Source organism: Orbicella franksi, chromosome 5 (assembly GCF_964199315.1).
Source record: "Orbicella franksi chromosome 5, jaOrbFran1.1, whole genome shotgun sequence".
Lineage (NCBI taxonomy): Eukaryota > Metazoa > Cnidaria > Anthozoa > Scleractinia > Merulinidae > Orbicella > Orbicella franksi.
The window spans coordinates 27,342,401-27,364,515 of record NC_138149.1 but is presented as its reverse complement, the minus strand read 5'-3'; the positions used below and the strand labels follow the sequence as shown (position 1 = coordinate 27,364,515).

At 38.6% G+C, this 22,115-nt stretch overlaps 2 protein-coding genes across 2 annotated transcripts in view; one reads left to right on the top strand and one right to left on the bottom strand.

The window, feature by feature from the left end:
* Positions 1 to 22,115, top strand: part of LOC145487667 (uncharacterized) — a 323,332-nt gene that overhangs the window by 71,972 nt on the left and 229,245 nt on the right. The window lies entirely within an intron of this gene.
* The window catches only part of LOC145486556 (uncharacterized), an 8,163-nt gene continuing 3,808 nt past the window's right edge, over positions 17,761 to 22,115 (bottom strand). Inside the window, exons 3-4 of the mRNA XM_081465240.1 lie at positions 18,463 to 18,578; positions 17,761 to 18,051 (exon numbers count right to left, since the gene is read on the bottom strand). Of these exons, the coding sequence (XP_081321366.1) occupies positions 17,827 to 18,051; positions 18,463 to 18,578 (341 nt within the window). The 3' untranslated portion in view covers positions 17,761 to 17,826. The remainder of the gene's footprint in view (positions 18,052 to 18,462; positions 18,579 to 22,115) is intronic.

Here is a 22,115-nt window from a genome sequence, read left to right as displayed (position 1 = left end):
ACCAGATTTGCAGTCAATTAATCCACCGGCGTCCCAAGCTCACGTCTCGAGAAAAGCGAAAAATAAATGAATTCTCAGACATGTACTACGAGTTTATTCATGAAAGCGTTAAGTGCACGTTGTGTGAGTCCAGGGTGGCATTGTAAACGTACAATTCTGATTTATGTGAATGAAAACACAAAAACTACGTACGGATATTGAGACGAAACAAAAGAAACGAATTCATGGTTCACGACTAAAGGACCGACGTCATTCAATAAACGATGAGTAGAAAAAAATGTCACTACTGGCAAACAAAGCTGTAAAACAGGACAAATAAATAATCTGTGGTCGGCTCCTTTAGTCGTCGCCTCAAAATCATATATTTATCCACTCCTCCAATAAATTTTCCTGAATATTATCCGCTTTTAAAATTTTTGCTGATTATTTCCTTTTACAATTTTGCTAGGTGTTTGTCCCTGATTATTTGCTTTTAGAATTTCGTAAGATATTTACCCATTCTACGCTGATTATTCGCTTTTTGAATCTTGCTAGTTAATTATCCATTTTTACGCTGATTTCTTGCTTTTAGAATCTCATGAAATATCTAGCCATTTTATTACAGCGGGGAATTGAAGAGAGAATTAACTGGATCAATTAAAACACAATTAGTTAGTTTCCTTTCTAAAAAGACCGAGCTGATTTTGTTTATTTGTGGTGATAATCGCCTAGGAATATACTGCGGTTAACAAAAAAAAAAAAAAACAAGCTTGCTGATAGACACTTGTATCACGATCTTCCCTTAATTCTCTCTTCGGGTTCGAACGCTAGGTGTTGGGATACGATATATATCATAGGGGAAATTATATTCATTTCAGGTTGACTCCGCACAGTAACTGCTATGTACGTGTGTTAGCACCGGAATTGTTTATTCATCTGCGGAGAGCAAGGATTTTCCTTTATGAACTAAGTGTGAGTTCACGTTGTGACAAAGTAAGAATTAGGTCCAACACTCGTGCTTAGCTGGTTAAAAGAGAATCCTTGTTTCAACCTTATTTTACCTTTTATCTTTAAATAATATCGGTTAACCATTGTTGTAAACTCGGTAACTTAGAAAGCGAGGAATCTCTAGAAGAAATGTTTACTATCGTTTGTAAACTTATTCTCCATTGTAAAACCTACTACTTCATTCCAAGGTGTTCTCAGCTGCAAGATCGGAAAATGAGCAAACCTTACCAGATCAACTTGTTTGATTAAGTCGCGGAATCGTTCACACTTTTGCGGCCTGAGTTCGCATAATGATAAGGCTCATTTGCCTCATTAAAACCGAGATCTCTAGTTTAAGTTGCCACCTCAGAGTTCCTTTGTTCTCAGTCGAATTAGTTTTCGTTGAATTTCATATATTTCTTCAACCGTAAACTTGAATTCTTTTCGATGGCAACTTAGGATGAGTTACTAGGTTTTGGCTTAGCGAACTGTTTTTCTGTGTTGGAATTTAGACCTTAAGATATTTTCCTTTTTGCAAATTTTTGCACCATCAAACAAACCTTGCTCATTTCGCATTCCCTTTATTCTCGGGTCTTGCGGCACCTGAAAACACCTATTTTCGCATATGAATGGACTGTAATCGTGTGAAAAACAATTAACTTATTTCTTTTCGCATAAATAGAACGACTTTGTAACTAGTCGGGGCTCTTCAATCACTCTCTTCTCTGACACTGACGTTGTAATCTCGCTACGTTACTCCGTTAATAAACCAGTGGAACCGAAGTTCTTGGCGAGGTTCTTGTTCAACCTACATACCTAAAATCTGTCCCGTCACAGTATGATGCTTAGTGATTCTGAACTGACGCAGCGTTACGTTACGCGAGGAGCCGTTGAAAATTTGAACAATTTATAAGGGAATGTATTGGGAACGAAATACGGCCAATTATGAACATTTTACTTGTAAGATTAATAAAACTTACTCATTTCTTGTGTGTCCGTTGTGATTTTTTGTGATCTCTGCCGATCTGGGCTCTCTTTGCCATCACTGTTATTCCGTTCATAAGACGATAATAGTGATGGCAAAGATAGCCCGAACGCTTTCTCGAGACGTGAACTTCGGACGGTTATGATTAATCTGGAGCATTCTACCTTCGCTAACGAAAGTCGTATGCTGATTAAGAAAAATGTAAACAACGTCTAACTGAATCCAACTTTAGTTCTTTTGTTTTCAGATAAATTACTTTTTCATGAGTTACCTTTCTGAGGGGGACATGGGGATTTGCGGTGTTGCGGTGTTGATGTTTTTTTAATGCGGTGATGCGGTGAATAAAATCTCAACTGGCGGTGTTGCGGTGATCTCAAACCCTACGGTGTGCGATGTTTGTGTTTTTCACGCCGCGGTGTTCGGTGAAATGAAATTGTTTGCGGTGCTGTGGTGTTTTGATTTATCTTTCTCAAACCTAAATTTGACCGAACTTCGTTAATCCATGCTAATTTACAACAAACACGTACCGTTGAGGTTAATAATTTGTAACAAAATATAGACCATCACTTTCTAGTCAATCTTCAAAATGCTTCGGCTGCCAATCCGAAGCTGTTTTCATTTATACGTAACTTGACAAGTAACTCGACCTCTGCCACCCAGAGCTCAGTGTTCGGTAGACACGTGGAGGAGCGAGGACAGAAACAATCCTGGAAATTCTGGACACGCCAAGGCCGAATATAATGTATTATTGACTGCGCAGCTTTTTTCTTCGAAGAAAGGAAAAGGTGGCAAAAACCACCGGCCACAAAATATATTCAGACGTCGCGTCGGCAGGGAAGAAAGAAGGCTTTCTAAGCTATTAAAGGAAACTTTGTAAATTACACACGTTTACTATTTTTTTCCTTTTGCTACTCGGCTTCGTCTACAGGTCATTCTGATACCAGTCTTTACCCGCTCCAAGGTCCCGCGACTTTCTACACCTCCTATTTTTTTCAATTATTTTTTCGATTATCAATATCAAACGCAAACGTAGCAAGCTCCGGAAAGCAATACTTTCAGTGAAGATAGGGCTTCAGTGAGTGGGTTTATACATTAAGAAAAGTGAGCGAAGTAAAAGAAGAGAGGGATCTGGGGTAAAGGCCATCTTTCAAGGGTCCTCTCTTTTTTCTTCGTCCGCTTCCTAACTTCGCGCAAGGTTTCTTCACAAGAGCAAGAAAACTGATTTACAGGCATCAGCAGTATCAACATATGCACAATGAAAAGCGTTGTGATATGTTTATTTTGTGGAAAATTGTTGAGGTATAAAAGTATTATTTTAAGTGTAGATGAAGGAATCATGGCGCTAAAAATAGGTGTTGCGGTGACGGTGTTTCGTTGACTTTTCTTGCGGTGATGCGGTGTTCGTTAATTTTTTTTGCGGTGTTGCGGTCTTCAGAAACCCCCCCCCCCCATGTCCCCATGTCCCCCTCCTTTTTGCATTCTTATCAAGGAATGCACTTTCCTATCAAAAGATGTGAAATTAAAAAATAGGCGGTGTGTAGTTTATGAACTATGTAGGAGTGAAGTACTTTTCAGTTACGATCACGTAACTGTCAAACATTTCCACTTAACTCCGGCACTGAACAACGCTTTACTTCAACTATCCTAGAGATGATCCGGTATGAAAGAGAGGATAATAAATTACTAGCATAAGCATAGCATAGTATTTTTACATTCTTAGATTTCTAATATACAGTACAACTTAATCAATGCTATAAATAGATATTTAATTAATTTTATATCTAGAAGGCCCCTATGGATACCAGCCTTGAAGCTGAATGGGCCACCCTGTAGAAAAAAAGATTTGCATTAATTTGCTTTACTGGCAGAACTTTAAAGATGACGTCCAGTCCGTACTGCGCACTCTCGAGAGTTTGTTTGCGCTTTTTGTTTTGTTTCGTGGGAGACATCACAAAATGTATACATTTCGCAACTACTTACATGAAGTAAATTCAAAGTTTCAAAACCAACCGCCATTATGGATATGATGCGAGGCTTTTGCTTCGTTCTTTCTCATATCACCTGATGAAACAACTTCGCAGCTGTCAAAATCAATGAAGCTGTTGAAAAAAGAATTTGAAAGACCTCAAAGATAAGGTATGTTGTTTCGTAACGAATAGCATCGATTGTCATTCCATCGAGCGAAAACTTATAATGTTTACTATATAGATTTAGCCAAGCCTAAAAGCAGAGCTCCTGATTGCAATAACTGACGATAAAGGAAAAAGAGAATTATTTTTTTCTTAGATCAGAAACTCAAAAAATGATCAACTGTGAGCATGTAATTGTTCAGCGTGTGGTTTTGCTATTTTTTCCAGTTAAATTTCAACAAACTATACCCAACAAGCCTAACCAAGATTGTAGAAATTACGTACGCAATATATCAGGGACTTTCCAAGAGACGATTGTACAAAGAATATGTCAGAAGAAAAGTCAACAACGCGCCAGGGATTAATTTGCGCCGAAAGTTTTACATTTGCGAGTACTCCTTCCTTCTCCCACAGAGAAATAACGTGACTTGACCCCTTGATCCAATCCAACCAGTAACTGGACAGCGGTCAACTTTAGAAAACACGACGAGCTCTAAACCTGAGCCCGTGATTTAGTCACGTGATACTGGTCAGCGGATAGCTTGTTGTGACAGCTGTCAATTAACAATAGCGTGGACGCCCAAAATCAAAGATGTAGCTATGGTAATGGTGCTACTCTTTTAGTTTTCAAGGCATAGGCGTAAGGACGGACGGACGTACGTACGGACAGTCACGTGACCAAAGGTTACCAAATTTTCTAAGGTATGGGGCTCCGCTCGCGCGCCTTCGGCGCGCAGGAGCTCCGCTATAAACATTAAGGTGCCGATACTGCGCAGCACGGATTGGAAATCATCTGTAAACATAGCCACCTTTTTTAGTATTCTTTTCCTTTGTAGCTTCAAGCTAACAAATTGTCTTTATGTCTCGCTTACTGGACTTAAGGACGTTAAACATTGCTTAGATTTCCCGTCTCTTTCGTTTTCTATGTTTTTTTCTTTGCTACTGTAACGCTATATACTTATTGATTCTGAAAGAAGTACAAGTCCATGTTCCGACGTCGTTACGTACCAACACAGCGGTCAAACGTCGGGCATGCGCGAATGGGTACATTTTTGGCAGCCCCGCGCCAATTTCCCGCGCAAACATTTAAAGGAAAACATGGGAAACAACCCGTGTCACGCAAAATTTACGAAAAAAAATTGAAAAGTTCATAGAAATCTGTAAAAGGAAAAGAAAGTAGGTAAAAGGAAAACTTAAGACTTTTCAGCCACAAAGTTAATTAAGTTACCGGTATTCTGTTAATTTACCATTTTGTTTTAAGCTTTACCAAAAAAGTTTATAACTCTTGAAAACCCGTGTCATGCTACGAGCCGACGGCGTAGTATATTTTTGTTTGTTTTTATTAATCATACGATGCGTGACGCCGGAAACGGACGACAAGCGGTGTGTAAAAGAAGAAAAAACTGGAGAAGAAAAAGACAATTGGAGTGATTCGGCTTCGCTCAGGCGAGCTGGAAAAATTTTGGCAAGGACTGGGAGGATTCTGTCTGGATCCTGTATTTGTCTGAAGCACAGGAACGAGATGAATCGAACTACAAACGATGTTCATGTCCATCGTCATGGGGGCATAGCCGAAAACTGGCCAAACTAACGATCCCAAACCACCTGTACCAGGTCTTTGACCAGATGGGAAAATCTTTTCCAAACTACAAACCCGGGGACAAACTGGCGAACTAAATGCAAAGTCGAGGCGGACAAACAATTCAAGAAGCACGGAAAATACATACCGCGGAAAGGAAAGACCTGCAACAAGCAGAAGGTAGAACAATTTTTAACTCTTATTTTTGTTAGCTCTCGTTGTAAAAGCTAAAACACAAACAAATATATAAATAACGAGAACGATGTCATTTATAGGATGCCGATGGCCCACGAAAAGAACAAGGTTATGAAAACGTTTTGGCCGCCTTTAGTTGCTCCATAGCTCGCACATGCGCAGACGTTTGACCGCTGTGTTTTACGTACCTATATAGCGTTTTTTAAGTTTTAAGGTAAGAGATTGATCAATGTTTTATTGTTGTCCGCTGTACGTGGAAACCGAAACCTCCCGGTTGTTGAGCCACCTGTTCCTGCTCCTCTACTTTTGTCGGCAAATCCCCAAAGTCGCTTAGTTTGTGACTAGAACTAACTTTTAATAGCAGGACCGAAGCGTGACGCGTCATCCTGATGACAGGTCCAGATTGAAGTTCCTCGCCTCCACGATGTGGTGCGAAGAGGTCCTATGAGAGAGTGAAACTTAACAAGCAGGCGTAGTCCTTGATCGATAAAAATCGATATCGGAAATCGATCGATTCAATCGATATCAATCGCCAATTGCTATCGCTCGATATTTCCAATCGATAACAATCGAACTCACCGAAAATGTTTCTACTCGGTTGCTATCGATTGACAAAAATAGGTCCGCAATGCATATTTGTGAGCTTATGCTTAGTGTGATTTCATTCGGTTGGAGTGTTGTTTTAAATGTCAGTATCTGGGAGTTGAATTGCGACAAGCGAGAAGGCAATCACTTGAACCTGATATAGGTGGGGAAATGAGTGAATTAAGTAACATAGATTTTTTTTTTTTATTTCAGACATCAACTTAATAGTAACTTAATTAAGTATTTTATTGTAAATAATATCGTATTTTAGCATTTTATTGTAAATAATATATTTTAAGCATTCTGATTATTTTAAGCTGAGGGCCCCAAGTTTATCAGTAACTTAAGTTACTGTCACGGGTCACCCTCAGTAAATAAAGTCTTTCACTTCACTTCACTTCACTAGTCAAGTCGTTTCAAATTGTAAGTGGGAAATTTGTTGCAGAATACTGTTTACTTAGTAACTTTATCCTCTAATAATAATTCTTTATCTTAATCTCTCTTCATTTAGGTTTATTTTATGCAGTATGCTGTGCCTTGTCCCATGTGAGTTTAAAGTGCACCTAACCCATTTTTTTTTTTCATTGAAACGAATCCACTTAATCCACTTGTTATTCGAAGCATTTGGGCGAAAAAAGTTTTGGATTTGGTTGAATCCTCGATTTTATATGCCCTTTCAAAGTCGCGCTTGAATTCTTACGCGACCGCGTTAAGGGAGTCTGGGCGGCAGTTGCTGATGACGTCTACCCAGGAACCAACACACAATATCGCCTCAGTCAGCTCTCTGTATTTGTTCAACAAAACGGAAAAATTGCTGGTTGGCTTTAAGCGTAAAATTTTGAAAATAGCGTTTGGACGTCTGCGGAAGTAATTCCAGTCAGAGTTCTTCAATGGTTCTCACATACTCATTCCGCTTGTTTCGGTTCGACAAAATCAACCCTTCGTTCACGTCTTTATGTCGCGTACCATGGACCGTTAGTCGCGAGTAAATTGTACAGCATATCTTTCTTTAAATCTGGAATATTATTGCAACAGCCAATAGCACTTATGGAAGGCGTCTCTGAGCACTTTTGAAATGTATGTGTCACCATCCTGAAGGAAATAAGAGGACGTGAGATATTCAACCTTCCTGGGTAGACGTCACAATAGCCGCTGGACCCATTCTCCTCAAACTGGGTCGCGAAACAAAATGGCGGCGTTTTGGTTCAATTTTCGAGATTTCGTCGGGGCACAGAAAATCGAGGATTAAACCGAATCCAAAGATTTTCTTCGCAAAAGTATTTCAACTAACAAGTAGATTTGTTTTAGCGAAAAAAAAAATTGGAGCTAGGTGCACTTTAACTCTCTGAGCTCGGCACCGTTTACACATGTCAAGTGAACTTGTACTGTGTAGTGTTAAGATGGTTTACTGCAGTAATGACTGAGCCTGTCACATAATAACATCAACAGCTGGTTAACTTTTATATAACAGCCTCAAACCTTGAGTTGCAAAAAATTGCATTCTCAAAAATCGGCGCCAGACTATGGAATGAGATACCACTCAGTCTAAGAGAGCTACAAAAAAAGTCTTTCAATTAAATAACAATCATTATTATACATTGAACTCACTATCTCTTTTCTGATTGGTCGAAAGCGTACAGTGAATTTTCGAAATCAGCGCCTGTGACGTCATCTATCTGCAGATTATACAATAATCGTGTCAAGGACATTTAAGGTCACGAGTAAATATGTCAAGTTCGCGCGCTTTGTGTTCACTTGCTTGTCAGTGAAGAAGCAAACACATGACTTCCATTTCGGTAATGGTTATCAGCCTTAGCCTTCGGCTTCGGCTGATAACCCCTACCTCGACGTTGATTATTCTGGATATCACAAAAACCTCATCCAATAATTGTTTATAATTAATTTAAGATTAAAGACATAATTAATGAGTTAATATTATTATCGTTTCTGTACTTTAAGACTACTAAAATAAAATCAGGGGAGAATAATGACAGAGGACATTGATTTTAACTACTTAAAAGATTTCCGTTTATGAATAATCTTGTGTATCTGAAGAAAGGCATTTTCTTTGTCCAGCATACTTAGTAAAAGTTCATTTTTAATTCTAGCTTTGACGTCAGTTTTTTATGCGTCTGTCCTCTTATTGATGATAAATTGCGTCATAACAACAGATGAAAGAACGGATGAACCATTTGGTTTTAATTGGCCAAAAGAACCTATCAACCCCGGGGGAGGGACAGCCATATATGGGCTATATAGGTATGTGCCGCTGTAAGGGGTATGGTTTTCACGCAGTTTACTCTAGGATAGGGTATATAAATCAGAGCGTTTGGGTCTAGAATAGGGTATAATTTTTCACAAAACTGACTAGTTGGTTGAAGATTTTATCTAGACTAAGGAAACCAGGAATTGCCACTCAAAAATATAAAAAAATCAAATCGACAAGTTTAAATTTACGCAAATCAGCCTCAACAGTGTCGATAGATGGGGGGATTTAGGGAGTTTACTCTAGTATAGGGTAGCAAACTTCAGCTGAACTAGCTCTGGTATAGGCTGAGGATTCCAAAGTCCCAGCGGCACATCCCCACCCAGAAATTCCCAAAGTACCCCCCCCCCCCCCCCCCCGCGGGCTCTCAACGCTCTTGGTGTCTTTTCTTACATCCAAGCAAGTGCTATCAGGCTGAACTTCGGTGAAAAAATACTTAACCTCGAGAAAACGCTGAACACTTGGCAACGAAGAAGTCTAACTCTTTATGGAAAGAAAAACATGGTCATTACACTTGGGATATCTAAATTAATTTACTCAGCTGCTCCCTGTTCTAGATGACTACGTACAAGAAGTAAATAAGCTAGTTTTCAATTTTATCTAGACAGGGAAGCCCCCTAAAATAAAATTAAAAAACACTATAATTGGAGAAAAGAAAGATGGCAGATTGAAAATGTGTGATTTAAGATCATAGAAAAAGCGCTCAAAATAGCCTGGGTCAAAAGAATTCAAGACGAGTCACAAGCCTCCTGGAAAATAATCCCCAACCAGCTCTTGCACAAACATGGTAGTCTTGCCTTCCTAACAAAATGCAACTTTGCAACAAGTATACCAGACCTTGACGAAAAGCTTCCCACATTTTATAAAAAAAGAAACTTAAATTCTTACGAGAAAAATGTACGTTGCTTAACCATTTAGTCCACTCTCAAATAGTTTAAGGCCTGGGTCGTTTAAGGCCTGGGTCTGAAAAAAGAAGGGAAGGATATTTTTTCACAAATTTCCTTAGAATTCGCCTACTGTTGGATTTCAGTATAATTTTCGGCAGATAACAGCTAGTTTTTCAGCTTGAAGACGTTAACAGTTAGTGGTTAGCGATATGCTACTATTCTGGTGTTCCTGGTTTAAGTACAGGTACACTAAACTTGAGTTTGGTCACAGTAGGAAAATGCATTTTAATCATTTTAATAAGCGTAATTGATTGCGTCAATGTCAACCCAGCGCGCGCGTGGCACTTAAACCACGCCTTGCGTGATGCGCAGAACGTGTGCGCACTAACAAAAGTAAGCACCGTCCTTAAGTTCACAAGCGACATGATTCTGAAGAACAACTGGCAATATCTTTTGTCACTACATTCGATTTTCGCCCATAGTAAACTTCAAAAATAGGGGCTTGACCAGCCAAGTTCTTCTTTCTTTTCTTCGTTTAGGATTCTGCAGTACCTTGGCAGGTTTTTGGTCCAGTTGTGATTCCTTTCCCCTTCATAGCCATCAAGTCATATATCATTTTGCCACGCAATCATCAGTGCGAATGTTCAACCTTGCCTTGCGATTGACGGTGGTAAGGCCTACTTTAAACTCTTCAAATTTTATACTACTTGCAAATATTTTCTACAAGCCCATGAAATTCCAGGCCTTGGTTACTCTGAAGACGATCCGGTGGCCCATCTCGTTCATATTCATCAGTGTATATTTTTGAGTTCCCTTGCTATATCTCGACTTGACTTTGTGGGCAGTGGAACGAGTCAGAGATAACGACTGAATACATTCATGACAGAGAGAATGTACCTGTAACTCTTCCCTCCAAGCTCAACTGGCTTCGTGTTCACGTCAACCAAATCGATCTGGTGCTGCGACTGTACCTGGTGCGCTCTGAAAGGCTTTGGTACAGCTTTGTTTGTAAATGCTGCATTGCGAACACTGTATCTAATGCTACTTGAAGTGACTTGTCGTATCTTTCGCTCAGTAAGTCCTGCGTAATTTAGCTTTTTGTAACCGGCTGATTTGGTTTCTTTAAATGTTTTTGCAAGAACTCGTGAAACCTCCGACTTTTTGACTTCCTTCCTTCCTTAGCGCGCGACTTTCCTCGTTTCCTAGAGTAATCAGTTCCTTCCTTCTCCAAAACTGGACCACGGCACTTTACCGTGATCCCCTCCGCTCAGCTACTGGCACGTGGAATTTTCCCTTGACAAGAAGTAACAAAGTCTCATACTTATCGTCGTGGACTGTGTAAAAAAACACATCTCGCTTCTTCTTTTCTTTGTCTCCACTTTGAACAAGCGGGAGAATACAGTAGAAATGGGTCCGCAAAGCGTATTTGTGTGGTTTACTTTCATTCCATACAGTTGGAGTGCTAGTTTTAAATGTCAGTATTCGGGGGTTAAAGTACTACAACTGAATAGGCCATCACTAGAAAGATAAAGGTATAACTTTAAACAAATAAGGTGATATAGATTATTAGGTATCAACACAGGTGAGTTGTTACTAATTTTATTGAAGACAGTTTACAGATATCAAATTAACTTGAACATGTACTGTCAAGAGGGTTTGATGGAATATCTAAGCTAGTTACACTGAAGTTCTGAATACGTTTTTTCGTGACTGTAAAGAAATGTTGTCATGTGGTATAAGAATATTCAATTTGCATTCAGGATGTAGGTTCTTTTGTTGATTGCCAGCATTAAGATAATGCAAAATGTGGTAAAATGTTACTGTAAAGGCAGTAAGAATAATATATATATATATATATATATATATATATATATATATATATATATATATAAAACATATTGTTCACATAGTTTGCATACTTCTTATGATATGTGCAGATTCTTGTGATGTTAAAAGTATATGTTGATGATTGACTAGTAGTTTGCATAATAGTTTCTGGATAGAAGAGTGCATCCTGGTTGTTTCTGGATTCAATATTAATCTTCAAATGGCTGTTAGCCAGGAGTTGTGTGATGGAGCTTCCAACGACTCACATGAAAAGTATACAGTCCAGGTTTATCAGCTGAAACTTGAGAAAAAGTCAAATGTTATGTGACAAACATCAAAATTATGTCTAAAGGAGTGTTCCACATTGCCCAGTATGCTTCACTCTGGTTTACTAGGTTCTTATGCTCACATGACTTGGTACAGATGTCTCTCATTGTAGGTGCTATAATTTTTTTTTGTCAAACCCAATACTACTTTGATCAGTTGGATCTGTTTTAAAATACGAAAAGATGATAACATATCTTTTATCATGCTATTCACAGTGTGAAGTTAATTACATAAATGTTATTTGAAGAACACAATTATCCAACTGTTGTCAGCTTTTTTAGGATAATTTCTTGTACACACATTCATTCACTGTAATCACATTCCTGGTCGTGTTGAACTTGTTGCATATCAGCATGACAACCACAAATCAAGACATGTGCAGTACACCTTTCATTTTGAAGGACCAGTCCATGTTTGTGAGCAAGACAATTACAAATATGAAAAGTTTTCAAGCTCTTCAATGCTGACCAAAGTATATTTCTAAAATGAAAAGGGTATCCCATGCAAATCCTCGAAGTTAAATTAAAAATATGTCAAAACGTTGCTCTGACTTCTTTAAAACCGTAACAAACAACAATTATAGCATCAATGATGTAACACATCAAGCATGAAAGTCCGTGTTTAACCACATTTCTAAATATGGAGAAGAGTGTTTAAAATATCACACACAGCAGAGAATTTTTGACAAAATTTAAAGCGTTGGAAATGTGATGGAATGTGGTCTTCTGTGTTTGATACTCTATATACACAAGTAAACCTATGTTCTCAATTGAAACTAAAACTAAAGAGAAAAAGGCAAATTAAAATTACAACATCTATGCCAATTAAGATCAGATATGCAAACAACATCACAGTTATGATTTACATCGTTTAAACTTGCTGAATTATTGACGAGCTTGAGAAAATTATTTGAAAATGCTTCTGCAAGTGAATTTTTAAGAGACGTATATTGGGCATTGTTTGTTGTCAAGAGTAAAGTAATGAACAATGTATTGTATTGCATTACGTTACATTGAATGTACATTCTGGCAAAAACCAAAACTATTCCTGGAATATTAATTAACTACATGTAACCGAGTAAATACACTTTTTTTACTCTGTACAGAATTAATATCTTGTAGAACTGTATAGGCTAGATCCAATAAGCATATTCTGAGTACATTGTCTTCTATATGATTGTAAATTTTAACAATAATCACGTGAACATAATTTGCAACACACTGCTTAACAAGGTTTTCACCAAAGAGTGCTTCTGTCAGTTCTTCGACTTGTGGCCAGCAGACAAAGTGGTTGTTGGATCAGTGTTGTCAAATACTGCAGGGTCTGGAGTGTTCTCCACATCATTCATGTCCCCTTACAGGCAATGGGATGTAGACAAATTGTAGCCCATCATTTCCGTACATGTCCAGAATTTGTGTTAATGCTGTTAAGTAAAACACATTTAGCTAAGACATGGTGAGAATCCATCCCCGTTGAACATGTGATAAGGCATCCTTCGCTTCCTTGACCGGTATTGTTCAATTGATGTCCCCATACTCGCAGTTAATATTGTCATGTAGTTAACAAACATCTCCAGTACACGAAAGTTTCTCAGTTTGACTGCATTCACAGCTGCTTAATATGACTGAACAGCACAAGTACATGTATACGATTGATGTTATAACAGTAGAGTCCAATTACTGACACGTTTGGGTAAAGAAGGTGAGTGCTTGCGAAAGCGAATACTTCTCCCTTGCAATCCACACTGAACACGAACCGAGCCTGGATAAGTCAATGACTTACGTGAGCAAAACAAATCTTGTATCGCCGAAGAAATTTGCTCACGAATCGAAGATCTAAGTGAAATAACAAAGAGTATACAGTTCTCGAGGGCAGTGCGGGAAGAAAGATAATATATAACAAAAAATATGGCAAAGCAATTATTTTAAAGATGTAAAATAAATTACACTGTACCTTGAAAACTACAAGCAACTCGCGACGGTAAGCTGTGCAAAAATATTACTTGTACTCAAAACAGCAATGGCCGCTGTATCGAACGCTTACTTCATATAAGCTTACTCAATTCCTCCCAGAAGACCTCGCGATACGCGGCACGTAGCCAAATAAATTGCGTGGACGGTAGCAAGGTGGAGGCTAAAGCCCCCACAGTAAAGCCCCCACAAAAAGAGCATCAACAACCGATGAATACTGGAAAACATTTTGAATCCGGATCATCGGCCTCATCGGTCGAATTAAAAAGTAACGCCTGACAGAAATACCCCCAAAATTCATGAATGTCTTCCCATAATGCTGATCACAACTGAACCTAATATATCAAAATGTTTCGTGACGTCATCATTCGGCGACGAGACTCTCGTGAAATCAGCATCATGGCGTCTTCTTCGTGTCTGGGAATGGTTAGCTCTTTTATAGGACGCAATTCCTGTATTTGGCGGCATGTGTGTCAGTGAAAGGTCAATATACAAATGCCGGTTGAGTAATTTGCCTTGATTATACGACCAATGCGTTTCGTTAGAACACTTTTATAGTTTTCGTCCTCTTGCTTTAGGATTATCGACTTCGCTTGTCACCAAGAGCATGTAAGTTTGCTGGACAAAATAGCTGTAGGAAGGGTTTTGCTGGTTCCTCGTGTCGGCGTACACGTACGTAGAAGTTGTGTGGCATCGTAAGTAGTCCGGTTTTATTTCTTTACTCACGAGTTGCGACCCAAAGGTAAAAAGGACTTATTATTGCGAGCTGGACACGAACCAGACAACATTTCCGATTGTAACGCATTGCAACGCATTTAAAGTGGTACTATGATCAAATTTTTACCCCCTAATTTTTTAGGTGTATCACATAGAGTTCCATGAAAGAATAAAAACGCAGTTTACCATTTCCAAATATCTGCATTAGTTCCGGAGATATTTAAGTTTGAAAAATGCGTAAAATATGCAAGTGAGGTGACTGATGACGTCATACACTCAACCCAATATTATATTAAGTATATAAATAGAGCTATCTCGGTCAATTTACAGCAGAATCCATTGAAACTTGGTAGGCTAATAGTTCTACAGGAAACACACCTACGGCTATAAAAAATTCTGTTCCCATGGCAACTCACTCTTCTCCAGTCCCCACCCACTTGATTTCAATATGTTAGTGATTTTCAGCTTGAAAACCATTAAACGAGGCCAGGAGTTCGAGCTAACATATTTATATGCCTGCTGGATCGTGCATATGAGACATCATTAGCAAATATCAAAATGGACCGCCAAAGGTGACCAGAAAAGCTTTTGATATTGGGGAGGTCTGGAACCCAGTATGTTGCCATGGTAACAAAACTATTAGGTTCGTATTGTGGAGCACATTTAGTAGAGTCTTACCGCAAAGAATCAAACACATCTGATACAAATTGGCTGAGATATCTTTCTTCATTATATTTGATCAAAATTCGGTTGAGTGTATGACGTCATCATTTAGCTAATTTGCATAATTTAAAAACTTGAATATCTCAGGAACGATTAAGAGACATTTGAAAATAGTTAACGGCATTTTTCTTCTCATAAAGACTACTTGTTTATGTTTTAAAATGGCCTAGATAGGAGAGATGCGATTTTCGTCATAGAACCACTTTAAATTTGAGATATTTTCCGGCGATAGTCAGTCGTTCTTCAATAGTTATCGACGGAAAGAAAAAGATTCCAGAGATAAAACAGGCTCTCCATCGTGGTCAAGTTGCGTTGAATCTTTGTAATTTTCACAGAATGTGGTATCCTCTCATATAAATATTACACCATGGTCATGTAGAAAGTGCAGTGAAAACCAACTTAGCAAAAGGTTCTTATATAATTGTTGTTTACTGGCAAATAAAGTTATTTAGGTTCTTTGACCAGGTTCCTATTTTCTTAAAAAAAATATATTTTGTTTGTTGCTGGATGGAAATTGTCTTGCTGTTGATATAAAATCATATGTGCATATAATGCCTACATGAGTTGCAATCTGAACGAGTACAAACCCTATCTTAGTTCTTATATTTCTCTCAATGCAGAAGAAACATAAATGAAACAAAGCTAAAATCTCTGAGAACACATCAGTTATAATTCCTAAAGTCTAAATTACTTGGTCCCAAAGGTACATACAGGACCATAGAGGTTTTAAAAGTGTTTTTAATGAAAATCTTGGCCTGACAGGTTCTTTAAAAAAAATGGTTTCTTACATGCAATTTTTAAATGCAATGTGCAGTCATAGAGGTTAAATGTTCATTAAAATAATAAACTTTTCCATTTTCTTGTGCAGTCTGTACAGTCAGTCCCTGAATGTTTCACCATTGAAATAAACTTGAGTTGTACTTCCAAGGTTCTTCTTGTTTCTGGTAATTTGAAAGTGATTTTGTTTTAACCTGGGGAGCCCTTTGGAAGGTAAAATGGGAAACAGCTCCTTTTGTTTAAATAAATACCTCTGTGGGAAACTATCGTGTTCATTGCGTGGCAAGTTACAATATAAGCAAGAATTCAGTGTGTACATCACCACGGAAACTTTCCACTTCCATCCCCTCGGCGGAGAGGGATACTCCCTTATATCGACTATAAAGGTATATGCCGCCCAAAAGGGTATGTTTTGTAGCCGTTTGGTCAGAAATAGTGTTTCGGATTTTGGCAGTTTTACTCTCAAATAGGGTAACGCCTTTGTCATCTATTCTTTAATTGGGTATTGGGTTGCAGATTTTGGTCTTAAATAGGGTAAGGGTTTTGGGTAGCGGGCCGCACACCTCCCCCAATCAATTTCTCTGGGAGTGACTTCCCCGGGGGTTCCCTCCTTGTAATCCTGTACTTCTTCCCCAAAATACTTTGTCTATTTTAATTTTGTACTGAGACATTTTTCATTCAACCTGCTTGTTTCTTGGTGGCATTTGGTATTCCATATGGAAATTAGGAAGGAGAACTTTAGATAATCAGCTTGAACCCTGTGCCATTACTGCGCTTGTCAACGAAAGTCTTAATGTCACCCGACATTAAGGCTTCTATGAGCATCTACTCAAATAATAGAGTCACATGCGCCATACTATTATAGTCAGTCTTCATATTGGTTATTATGTGTGGAACAGTTAACTCAACCGTATGGGAAAATGAAGTCGATCTGCTTCCTATGAAGCCCAAACTGACAGATAATCGAGTAAAGAAAAAGAAATGTTCTTGCGGGTGAGCGTGGGTGTAACAAACCCCCCAGCATTGGTTTGTCACTCTACTGACAAACCAATGCACTTATTTGACTAATGTTTCCCTTTTTCTTTAAACGTTAACCGATCGGGAAGTACGCTCAAAAGCAGAAGTTTAAGCACACTTGGCTAATGGTGTAGAAACAATCAAGTTTGTTTTATTCTGTACACGCAGGTATTCTTATTGTTGCCACTATCGAGAAAAGGAAAGTTTGTTACCAATATTTTAGGCTTGGATATGCCTGTTCTGAATCTGTCAAAAACGTTTGGCCTCAACATACTCATAAAACGTTTCTGTTAAAAAGACTTGGGCATCGTACAAATTACGCAACAAGTTTTACTTTGCACAATTAACATAAAAATCTGATCACTGCGCATTTCTGATTTTCGAATTGTTACGTTCATACAAATTCTCGATGGAACAGACCTCCATGATATCACCATTTATAGCATGCCACAGAGAATACGACCAGTCAGAATACAGGAAAGCCGCTGTAAATTCAAGGATATCACATCCAAACTTAATTGAGATACTGTCCGTTTTCTACCCTGAGATTTCCTTTTCGCTCTCATTTATAACAAAATGGCTGAAATGCACGCTAATAAGATAGTAACACTCGGCACCTTCTGCCGGGCATGGCAGAACTTATTATGAATTGGGAGGGGAGGGGGTGCTTACAACCGAGCGCCAGAGGCTCTAACTTGTAGGGGGTCTGGAGATATTTGTAAAATTATTATTTTAAGTATTTTTTGCTTCAAATTGGGCGTAGGGGACTAAAGCCCTTCCCCCCTCCCCCCCCCCCTCAACAGCCACCAATGCTGATTTCTTTTCGTCCATTTTATTCAAAACACGAAATATCCATATCTTATTTTGACGTTATTTCTATACGTTTCTTTTCCAAAAGAAACAACGCCTGTCATTAGTACTATCTGGACTTAACAGATACAATGTTTTATCGCAGCCTCCAATAACACCAAGACACATCTTGCCACTGACACCACTGCGTTTATGTACATATTTGAATGCTCTCTTTCGGTCGACATAGCCGATATAGGTTTCTTCAAACAGGAAATCATTACCATTTGAATTTTTACATCCATCGTATTGCTGTGAACATAATTAAAATACAGTAAAAGTTAATTTACAGCATCCCTTAAAATTTACCTCAAGGATTACTGAATACAATTTATCCTCGTTCAACAGTGCAGTTTTATTGAAGTATGGACTTCCATACCAGAACTTCGGCCATATCTCACGACCAGTACAGTATTGTGCAAAAGTAATGCAAACCAAATTCGACAAAATTCGGGAATTTCGGGGATTTTAGACGCAAATTGACGAAATTTCGTTTCGAACGAAACTTCGAAGAACTTTCGTCGAACATTCAGAAACCTATTTTTCCTACTGATGCAAGAGTTTTCATGCACGGCTTCCCGTTTCTATCAAGTCTTTTATTGTCGAGTGTAGATAACTATGACAAGCCCCGAATACGTTTAAATTTAAGTTGCTTTTACCCACCTCGAATCGCATAAGATTCGTACCGTTGATGACCTTCAATGCATACGTAGTACCGCGTTTATCGATGAATTGAATACACTTCTTGTTTGTGATAGCGGCGTCCACAACCGTAAAACCTTCAATATATAAAATACTCTTATAAGCAACCATTGGAAGTTCCGTTTTGTAAGTTAAAAATCACATAAATAATTCTATTTTACTTATCTGTTAAAAAATGGAGGATTGTCCGATTAAACACTTCTGATCCTGACTACCCTATGTTCGTCATATAATGCATACCTCTAAGCCAATAAATAAGATTCTGGGGCGTGTATTATTTCAGGGCCAGAAATATTCAGATATTCTAACGTAGCATGATAGACAATTGTAGTTTAACTATCATACACATGATTATACACTTGATCAAGCGGCGCGAAGTCGTTTGCAATCGCCAATAGGCCACTTTCGATATAACAAAATTCAGCTTGATAGTGAGGCCTAAAGGACACAGACAAAAGAAATGAATAAACATGTTCATTCAATTTCCTTTGTTTGTGTCCTTCAACCCTCGCTGCCAAGCTGAATTTTGATATATCGAAAACGGTCTATTCCCTCTATGAGATGCACTTGCAGGAAATCATGGAAGTTTTGTTAGTCATCTTGGACTAGATAATAATATTATTTGTTGTGATGAATGCAACTACCGTGATTCCGTGCAGGGTTGTCTCAGAAGTAATTGGCCTTTGTCGACGATAGTTTGTAACAAGCGAACGCTACCTACCATGCTCCCTCGGCGTAAATTATAAACAGCAAAATTACGTTGCGTTAACAAGTGTTAATATTTCTTTTTATTGGAAGACGGCAGTTTTGTTTTGTTGCGCTTAGTTTGAACTCATGCCCATGCAAGAGGCCAAACGGAAAGACTATCAACGAATATCATGAAGAAATTGGACAAGATCGACCTGTATGATACTGAGATAGTCAGCAGTGACGGATCCAGACTTTGAGCTAAGGGGGGTAGGGGGGCGGTTTTGTTTTACTTGCCCTACCGGCTTTTCTTCCTTCAGTCATTTCTTCTTTTTTTACCCAAAATAAGGGGGGCCCGGGCACCCCGGGCCCCTCCCCTAAATCCGCCACTGGTCAGTGATAGAGCATGGTACCGTAAAATCCCACCTCAAAGCCCTGGCCTTACATAACTTCATAAGAGGTTCTGGGTGGGGTTATTAATTGGGGGGTTATATCCGGGGGGCATATAAGGGGAATAAAAAATGTTTCCGAACGACGAGATAAAAGGTATCTAAGAAACGAATTAAAGCTAACATATTATTTCATTTAGAGCTATTACCCTATTAGCCTATAACTTTTGGTTAAAAATTTTGATGTTTTTAAAGAAACGTAAAAGGTACTCACTTACACATTAGACGGGCTTATATCCGGGGAGGGGCCTTATATCCGGAATAATATCTTTGTTAGCAGATGGAAAGGCTTATATCCGGTGGGGCTTACAACCGGGGAGCTTTAACGTGGGATTTTACGGTATTTAATGGTCAAACGTGAGCTGGAGTTTTAACTATCACTGACTATCATCAACTATTATTGATTGTTATGTGTCGTTGGACCAGGGCTTAATCTACTAGGCTAAATGCACGCTTTACTATGCCTAGACAACTTTTTAACACGGAAATTAATGCGTATAGACTATAGGCAAGAAGTAGCGGTAGATGGTAAATGCGAGACTAGCATTTTTCTTTGCAAGACCGAGACTTTAAAGAACGAGACTTCCAAGTGCTCGAGACGTGCAGGTTCCAAGATGAACAAATCGGTACTTCGCGACTTGGCCCTGGAAAAAAGTCGAAACTTTGTGACAGCTTTGTGAAAAAATCGAGACTTCGAGACGCTCATAACCGAGATTGCGCGATTCATGAAATTGGGCGAAAATTTTGCGAGACCCATGGTTTAAGAGGGACCATTCGCCACTCCCACAAGAAGAACATACATGATTTGATAATTCAATTATTGGTCTAAAACCGATTAGTAATGAAAATTATACTAACCATGCCTGAATTTAAACAAGAAAATGACAACTGACATTCTTTACATTTATCCCTAGAGTTATCAAAATAACTCCAAGAAATTCTCACAACTAGACAATGCTTTGGGAATACTTGCCGGCAGTTTTGTTTCTAAAGTTCGCGAAGCAAAATTTGGCCACTTATTAGGGGATTTAAGAAAACCACAACGGCAACGGCTGGGGAACGTCGCAAAACGTACAAAAGGTTTAATGAGCAATACAATGGCTGTACACGTGCGTTATAACTCTGGGTACATTTCTTTGCCATCCTCTGCAAAACAACAACGTAAAATGAACAAATTCTGCGTTGTGTGGAAACGGTGAACTACAGTCAAACCTGTATATAACGGCCCTGTATATAGCGGTCACTCTGTGTATAACGATCACTGAACAACTTCCCAAAAATCGTCCCTTGTATTTATTGTTAAGTTGACCTACATATAGTGGTCACCTGTATATAACGGACGCACCCTTTAGACTTGCTGAATCCACAATTTCATTATCTTTTACCTGTATATAACGGGCACGAAATTAGGTTTACAAACGATTAACAAATAATGACAAGCTTTATTCATCAGCTCGTTAAATAGCAGCCACCAAGGCAGGGGTCTCACAAAAATACAAATATTAGTACCAAACACAACTACTAATACATGTCATGGCCCACGTCCGACACGTACTTGCGGCAGGTAACATTAAAGTGCCGACGCTTTCAACAATAGTTACTGTAACTGTAACAACACAACATTGGACTAAGACAGCGCTTGGCATCGTCTCGGCTGAAAAACTATGGACATGAAGGGTTCAAGTTGCTGTCACACTGAGTAAAGTCAAGTACATGAAATCAAGCTTCGAGCTCCGAAATATGAGAAAACTATAACGATTTCTTTTCTTCTTGAAATCCATATTGTTACTCTAAAAGCTTTTCCTACGAGGAAACTTAGATCAAAGTATACTGCATCTCCCTTAAAGTACACCACGGACATTTTATGGACATTTTTGTCGTATTTATTGCGTTTCTGTTTACAATTGCTGTCAATAAATGTAAATTGAGTGACTTTCCACTTAAAAACGTTGTTCATTAGCTTCCAGTAGACTTCTACTGCACCTCCCTAAAAGTACACCACGGATATTTTATGGGCCCTTTTTATCGTGTTTATTGCGTTGCTGTTACTCGTTATTGTCAATAAAACGTAAACTGAGTGATTATTTACACATAAAAATGCTATTTATTGACCTCCAGGGGAGTTTAAAGGAAATCTGTGTACAGCGGTCACCCTGTATATAACAGTCACCTGGCCATTTCCCAAGGGTGACCGTTATATACAGGTTTGACTGTTCGACGGATAATTGTTAAAATTGATATGCCGAATATTAATGTTACGCTGTGTTCCATATTCAGTTTCGAGACATAGAGAAACAAACTAAATGAATTAAGAGTATCGTGAAATTCGTGGGTAAAATATAAATTCATTTTTTAATCGACGTCGTCCTCGGCGTTGGCGTCGTCCTTACAGTCCCCTGCAGCTCTGTCAAAAGGGCGATGGTTATTCCTAAGAATTCTTTTAGTAGTATACTCCTCCAAAATGAATTCAACACTATT